The sequence below is a fragment of the Microcebus murinus genome, chromosome 19, assembly GCF_040939455.1.
Source record: "Microcebus murinus isolate Inina chromosome 19, M.murinus_Inina_mat1.0, whole genome shotgun sequence".
NCBI classification, from domain to species: domain Eukaryota; kingdom Metazoa; phylum Chordata; class Mammalia; order Primates; family Cheirogaleidae; genus Microcebus; species Microcebus murinus.
The window spans coordinates 37,509,165-37,517,115 of NC_134122.1; the positions used below are offsets into that span (position 1 = coordinate 37,509,165).

Consider the following 7,951-nt stretch of genomic DNA (forward strand, 5'->3'; position numbering starts at 1 on the left):
GGCCTAGCACATAGCGCAAGAAGCATTTTCTTCCCGTTATCCCCATTGGGCCTCTAGCTGTTTAAGATGCCCATTTGACAGATCTGGAGACTGAGGCCTTTAGAAGGTGCTCCATTTTGCTGTACTGAGCCCACCATTAGAGGTTAAATCCGGGCCTGTCTCAAGGTTCTCTAATAAGCCTAGTGGGGACTACAGGCCCTTTAAAGGCGTCCTGTAAAAAATAAACTGGGGCCTACAGGAACTGGAGTGGGCTGGTCTATTCCCCAGGCATCATGGTCCCAGTGCCTGCTCTTTTCAGCTGGGGCTCCGTGTGCTCATGGGATCCTGCAGCACAAGGACAGCACCAGTCCAGGCCTGCATCCAGAACCTTGGGGCTGAGGTCGCCCAAAGGCTGGGCACGCTTTTTATTCTGTATGGACGTAGACACCCTGGTTTCTTGGGGGGGAACAGCACTCCCACAGGCCCCTGAGCTGAGGATGGCCTAGGCTCCAGGCAGTCCCTGGTTGTATGACCTTGGACTTAAGTTCCCGGTTCTTGCTCTAAAAATGGATGTTAATTTGTAGACATCAGAACAGTGCAGGAGAGGCCCTTTATTTATTTATTTATTTATTTATTTTTGAGACAGAGTCTCACTGTGTTGCCTGGGCTGGAGTGCCCTGGCATCAGCCTGGCTCACAGCAACCTCAAACTCCTGGGCTCAAGCGATCCTCCGGCCTCAGCCTCCCGAGTAGCTGGGACTACAGGCATGCACCACCATGCCCAGCTAATTTTTTCTCTATATATATTTTTAGTTGGCCAATTAATTTCTTTCTATTTTTAGTAGAGACAGGGTCTCGCACAGGCTGGTTTTGAACTCCTGACCTTGAGCAATCCTCCCACCTGGGCCTCCCAGAGTGCTAGGATTACAGGTGTGAGCTGCCACGCCCAGTACAAATTAACCATTTTAATAGGAAAGGGGGGAAGGGTCCAAGGTCTCACACCACAAGAATAGAAGATAGGATTAAGACCCTTAACATTTTTGAAGGGCCGGGTGTGGTGGCTCATGCCTGTAATCCTAACACTTTAGGAGGCTGAGGCGGGTGGATCGTTTGAGCTCAGGAGTTCAAGACCAGCCTGAGCAAGAGCGAGACTCCATCTCTACTAAAAAAATAGAAATTAGCTGGACAACTAAAAATAAAATATATATATATACATATATATATCTACCCAGGCATGGTGGTGCATGCCTGTAGTCTCAGCAAGCAACTCGGGAGGCTGAGGCAGGAGGATCACTTGAGCCCGGGAGTTTGAGGTTGCTGTGAGCTAGGCTGACACCATGGTACTCTAGCCCAGGCAACAGAGTGAGACTCTGTCTCAAAAAAAAAAAAAAAAAAATCTCTAGATCGAGTTGCTAAAATAAAAAAAAGAAATTTTGAAGGAAACGAGGCTGAAAAAGTTAATTTACATGAAGGCATAGGTGATGTGATCAGATTCCTTTCTTTTGTCCCAATTGAAAGGTACTCGTTACTTTTCTCAAATCAAAGAGAGATTCCCATGTGATGGTAAAGATAATCCAAGTTCAGTTTCACTGACTAGTTGTGTGGCTTTGGGCAAGATCCTTAGCCTTCTTGGGCCTCATCTTCCTTATTTCTGAAATAGAAATGCTAGACCTGTCTTTTGATGTAGTTGTGAGAGTTAAATGAGATAACCTTTGAAAAGCCTCTAGTATGTAGTAGTCACACAAGAAAAACTTATACTGGAAGAGATACACCCTGAGCTCAAAGCTGTTAGCCTTAGAATAAGTCTCCACATTCAGAAGCTATTGGCCCTTGTAGTACCTGATGGGGTCATACTTGGCACCCATTCCCCTCACCTCCCAGGTGCACTTGCCTCCACCTGACTCTTAAAAACAAGTAACTTTGTCTCAACAAGGCCTCCCCTTCATCCCATTCACAGCCACAGGGACATCTGTGAAACACAATTTATTATACAAAACAAGGTGCATCAAAAATTCAGTGTCATAAGAGTTCTGTATTCCAAGGGATGGGGGCTGGACCTTCTTCCTTCAAACCTCTTCACCCAACCCTTGCTAAGGATTCAGGCTGGGCACACAGGCTTTCAGTCTCCAAAGACCCCTAACCCTGACGCAGGAGGGTGAGAACCAGATATAGGTGCCTAAGTGTAGGGCTAGGGCAGTGGGTCAGGCACCACCCCTCCTGTGTGTGGCCACAAGTCACTAACAGTGGGGTGTAGGCTCAAATCTCCGAAAACATGGAGGCTTCTTCTAGGAAAAACTGGATGTATGCCAAAGGGTAGAAACACCCAACTCCCTCTACACCATCTAAAGCAAGAATGTGGAACCCATCATCTGGGGACAGGGAAAAGCTTCCCAAAAAATGCCAACCATAGGGGGCCTGTAATCCTAGCACTCTGGGAGGCCGAGGCAGGAGGATCGCTCAAGGTCAGGAGTTCAAAACCAGCCTGAGCAAGAGCGAGACCCCGTCTCTACTAAAAAAATAGAAAGAAATTAATTGGCTAACTAAAAATATATAGAAAAAATTAGCCGGGCATGGTGGTGCATGCCTGTAGTCCCAGCTACCTGGGAGGTTGAGGCAGGAGGATCGCTTGTGCCCAGGGTTTTGAGGTTGCTGTGAGCTAGGCTGAAGCCATGGCACTGTAGCCTGGGCAACAAAGCGAGATTCTGTCTCAAAAAAAAAATGCCAACCATAAAATAGATTCTACGAAAATAAAGCAAGAGTTGACTACCTTTTGGGGCAGCTGTGTGGGCATGTAACCTTCTGACCATTCCGTATAGGAATGGAAAAGGTGCCTGAGGGTCAGCACCAAAGGTCCCACCAGGGTCTCCCTGCCAACCCTCCATCTACCACATGATCCTTGGATTGAGGACCTTCTACCTCCTCCCTTGTTTCTCCCAGCCCAGGCATAGAGCTTATAAAACCCATGGGACAGGCTGACAGGGAAAATTCCTGGGAATGTGGGAGCTGCCCCAAGGACCCTACAGGCAGGAAACTGGTTTCTACCTGAGTGGCCACAGGAAGTGGCTCAAGCCAGGGGCAGGGAATGAGGTCTGTAGACCTTGGGGCCTCTGGTGGACCCGGGAGGCAGTGCTTGCAGCAGTTTAACACCAGCCTCACACAGCCTGCAGCTCCCCCTGCAGGCGACTCAGCTCCTCAAGCTCCTGCTTGTGGCGGTCTGTCTTGTGTGCCACCAAGGAGCGGTAGAAATGCAGGGCAAAGGCCACAAACACGAGCCCCACAGGTACCATGATTGCTGTGGAGGCCATGGCTGCTTGCCAGCCTGGCCCATGGGCCCCACCACCACCACATGCCTGCCGGGGTGGGCAGGCCTCAGATGGTTCAGCCTGTGACGGGGCTGCAGAAGCAGAGGATGGTGGGAGGTTGGAAGCTGGACTAAGGGAGGTGGCCACTGGTGGCAGAGTCCCAGGCACCGGGGATGCAGGTACTCCAGGGACTGGTGTGTCCAAGGGGGCCCCAATGGGCACAAACTTGACCCAGCCAACCAGGACAACTTCAGCGAGAAAGAGAAAGGTGCCCAAGGCAGTGGAGAAGCCCCAGGCCAGCTCCACGTAGCGGTGGAGTCTCTGGTGTGGTGACTGGTGGACAGAGTTGAGGTTGTGGATGTTGCTCACGGCTTCAATGTGGGGCAGCAGACACGTGGAGACCATGAGTGCAAAGAGGTGCACAGCCACTAGCACAGTGGTGCAGGCACTAAAGGCCACTAGCAAGCCCGGCGGGTATTCGTGGTTGCTCTCCAGCTGTACCTCCACCATGGCCACCTGTGGGGACAAGAGGGGATGGATTGAGTGCCCATAACCTGCTGAGGAGTAGAGGTTTTTTTGCCTGTTGATATACATCCCTAGGACCTGGAACAGTGCCTGGCAGAAAGAAGGCACTCAGCCTTGGTTGAATAAATGAATGGGCAGCCTTGGCAAAGCTCTGTCCTATTCCGGCCTTGGTTTCCCTACCTGGCTATCAAGAGGGCTGGATGAAATGTATGAGTTTTACCTTGTTGGAGCACAGGAGCTGGTAAGCACAGATTCCAGAGCTATGCTGTCAAGCAATTTATGTACTTCTTTTTAAAATTTTTTTGTAAAGCCAGTCAAATTTAGCTGTGGAAGTTACTTACTTCTCTCTGTGCCTCATTTCCTGTCTGGAAATGGGGATTGATAATAGCACCCACCTGCCTTATGGAGTTGTGGAAATTTTTTTTTTTTTTTTTGAGACAGAGTCTTGCTCTGTCACCCTAGGTAGAGTGCAGTGGCATCATCATAGTTCACTGCAAACTCCAACTCCTGGGCTCAAGGGATCCTCCTGCTTCAGCCTTCTGAGTAGCTGGGACTGCAGGCACACGCCATGATACCCTGCAATTTTTTTTTTTTTTAAGTAGGGACAAGGTCTTGCTCTTGCTCAGGTTGGTCTCAGATTCCTGAGCTTAAGTGATCCTCCTGCTTTGTCCTCCCAGAGTGTTAGGTTTACAGGCGTGAGCCACCATGACCAGCCATGGGTTGTTGTAGAAATTAAATGAGATAGTACACATGAAGTGCTAAGAACAGTGCTAGGCACATAGTAAGAACTAGGTAAGTGTTTGCTGTTTATTATTATAGTTAATGCTAAAGCCTGAGGCCAGAGTTTGCAAATTGGCACAACGTAAACCACAGCCAGCTTGCAGACATGTTTTGCTTGGCTCACAGTGTTTTTTTGTTTTGTTTTGTTTGAGACAGAATCTCACTCTGTTGCCTGGGCTAGAGTGCCATGGGGTCAGCCTGGCTCACAGCAACCTCACACTCCTGGGCTCCAGCAATCCTCCTGCCTCAGCCTCCTCAGTAGCTGGGACTACAGGCATGTGCCACCACACCTAGCTATTTTTTTCTATTTTTAGTAAAGACAGAGTCTCACTCTTGTTCAGGCTGGTCCCGAACTCCTGACCCCAAGTGATCCTCCCACCTCGGCCTCCCAGAGTGCTAGGATTACAGGCATGAGCCACATGTGTTGTTTAAAAAAACTGAACATGGAAGCCACTGGATATGCTAGTGGAAAAGAAAAAGAAAAAAAAAGTATTCAATTTTATAAAATTAAAAATAACAAAAAGAAAAAAAAACTGAACAAGTTTCTATCTTTTAAAACAAGACAATTCACATATCCCTATTTTCAGATCCTTTTGAAAACTTGGAAGATCTGGTCACACTAGGCCAACATTCCTACATGACAATTGTCAGCTAGAGTTGAGTCATGGTTGCTTCCTTTGGACAGGTCATGGGGTCACTTGATCGCCAGTCCCACCCAGCCAACTTGGCATCCATATGACTTGCCTGGCATTTGCAGACATTTGAGCTGACGATCCTCTTCTAGGAATATATAAATTTGGACTCTAGAACCAGAGACTGCTTAAGTTCAAACCCTGCCACTTAATTGCTTTGGGATCTTGGGCAGGTGTCTTAACATCTCTGATTCTCAGTTTTCTCATCTGTAAAATGACCATAGCAATGGTATCTACTTCATAGAGTGATAGAAAGATGGTGCCACATAAAGGCCCTGAGCACAGGGCCTGGTACTTAGTGACAGCTGAATACAATTTGTATAATATTATTATAACTCTAACCATCTGGGTTTCAGAATCTGAAGGTTTCCCCATCCCTGGTTCTTATGGGATCCATTAGATTGCTCTGGGGCTGGGGAAAGGAGAAGGAAGTTGCAGAGCCTGGCCAGTGGAGGTAGGAAAACAAGGCTGAGTATTTTGGGAAATTGGGCCATGGCAGGTGTCAGCAGGTGTTTTCCACACACAGGGATCTGGGCCAGGCTTAGTCCTGGTTTCTCCCAGAGCCTGGCCCAGCCTTGCTCTCCCCTGCTAGGGCCAGGGCCAGTCCTGTCCCTAGAACCTAGCCTTCCAGCCTCTTGATCCAGCAGAGAAGGCCCTAGCCCTTAAGCTGTCGCCCTAGCAACCTGCAAGTCCAGCAGTGACTGGATTGTCTCCTTGGGAACAGGCTGGACCATGGGGTTGACCTTCCTCAGCTAGGTCCATGGGTAACTGACCCCTTCCCTTTGTAGTCTGTACAGATGAAGGGGAGCCAACTCCCTGCCCCCAGATGACACTCTCCCCCCCCAGGAAGGGTAAGCTGGTCTGTGGATTCTGGAATCCCACGTAGAAAATCATAGACTTAGGATGACCTGTAGGGTTAAAGACTTTCCCTGTCATCTTTCATATACAAAGGCTGTGGCACAGAAAGGGGCAGGGACTAACCAGATCACCTGTTGTACCATGACTCCCACCTTCAGCTGCCTCTACGATATCTGCCCCTACAGGAGCATGTTCCCAAAAGTGCCCCCTTCAGCCTTTCTCCTTCTTCCTGTGACGATGGTGGGGAAACCCTGGACTTAATAGTCCAGTGACCCTGGGTCCTAGTTCATTCTATATCCTTCCTCTGCTGAGTGCCCTTGGGAGAGATACTACCCTAGAGGCGTGGCCTTGGTTTCCACACCTGTCCAATCAGCAGGCTAGTTGGAGCCATTGCTCATGTGTGTCTTGCTCCGATATGCTTGGATTTGGGGTTCCTGATGACAAGAATCACAGCTCATCCTGGGGCGGGTACTTGGCAGCATACAAAGAGTACACCCTCCATGATCTCACAATTTCCCACTGGCCTGCCTGTGAGGGGGTGGAGGCCTGTCCAGGGTCGCACAGCTGGCCATAAGCAGGGAGGAACCAGATCTATGCCTGTTGATTCCTCACCCTGGGACTTCCCTCAGTCCCACTTCCTGTGATACCACTGCTGGGACCGTTAACTGTTGTCATCCTCCCACGCCTGCAGCTTATCAACTTGAGAATCACTTATCAGCTTCCTTCCCCAGCGGCTCCCTCACAGGCACATCTCTTCTCAAAGTTCTCCTGGGTGACACTAGCACCCTTCATGCCTGCTGGGAAGTAGCCACCTTCCTTGGGATGGGCCCACCTTTCATCCAGTTTATTCTCCCTGACTGCACCACCTGCTTTGATACAGCCCCCACCCAGCTGATTTGCCTTCGAACCTCTGGGCCATCCTGCCAGAAGTATGCTCCTTTGGGACCACTTTGTCCCACGGTTGCATACTCATCCCCATTGGTGATTTGTTTACCCTTTCACTCATGACACCTTTGGGATTTGTTTCTTCTCTCCATCGCCCTGTGTATATTCATAGGGCCATGTTTATACACCCCCCCCCCCCGTAAAAATGGACTTCTTCAGTCCCTTGAGACCTTGTTTCCTGCCCTCCAAAACCATCTTTCCTTTCCTCTGCCCTCTTTGGGACCTGGTCACTTCACGCACAACCCCGTGCCCCCCACGTGCTTCCCCCCCCACCCTGTGTGCCCCCTTCCCGCCCCTCACCATGGCGAAGCCAGAGAGCAGCGCAGACGTGCGGCTGGAGGCTTTGAGCTTGGCCCGGCTGAGGTAGAGGCGGCGCCAGCTGAGCGCCCGCAGCGAGTGCTGACTGGCCCCCATGAGGTCCAGGTAGCCGCGGTGCACGAACTCGCGGTACGTGGCCGAGCCCGCGGGGCTCTCGGCCTCCGGGTTCAGCGGGGCCTGTTCGCCCGCGTCCCCCTCGCTGCCCTTCATCCTGGAGACCGCAGCACCAGGAAGGCCGGCTGGTCACCGCGGGGCCGAGTCACCTCGGGGGCCCCAGATGGGCCGGCCCAAGCCGGGGGAAGGCCCCATGCCCCGGCGGGGTGAGCGCGGATGCGGGCCGCAGGCGCCCTGGAAGAGCAGGCGTCTGCGGGAAGACCCAGGGGCTGAAGAGGGACAGCAGAGGCCGAAACAGGAACTGGGGCAGAGGCGGAGCCGGAGCGGCCACATGATGGGGTGGAGCCGGGGGACCAAGCCCCCCGCAGTGCCCGGCCCGCAGGCTGAGAACCCGAGGGAACTCACGACCCCAGTCCATCAAGAACACCATCCAGGTGTC

The 7,951-nt window shown here is 51.2% G+C and overlaps 1 protein-coding gene across 1 annotated transcript; it reads right to left on the reverse strand.

Moving 5' to 3' along the window:
- Window positions 1-2,811: 2,811 nt before the first annotated feature.
- On the reverse strand, window positions 2,812-7,826 carry ORAI3 (ORAI calcium release-activated calcium modulator 3). The gene is made up of 2 exons (XM_012764182.3): window positions 7,381-7,826; window positions 2,812-3,796 (listed from the first exon to the last, which is right to left on the reverse strand). Exons 1-2 carry the CDS (start codon window positions 7,606-7,608, stop codon window positions 3,131-3,133), a joined length of 894 nt encoding a protein of 297 aa, XP_012619636.1. The 5' UTR covers window positions 7,609-7,826; the 3' UTR covers window positions 2,812-3,130.
- Between the last annotated feature and the right edge of the window lie 125 nt (window positions 7,827-7,951).

Excerpts from the sequence above, each read along its gene's own strand:
- ORAI3 (XM_012764182.3), bottom strand. The coding sequence starts at position 7,608 with ATGAAGGGCAGCGAGGGGGACGCGGGCGAACAGGCCCCGCTGAACCCG. Across the intron at positions 3,797-7,380 it reads TGCTCTCTGGCTTCGCCATG|GTGGCCATGGTGGAGGTACA; the intron begins GTGAGGGGCGGG and ends TTGTCCCCACAG.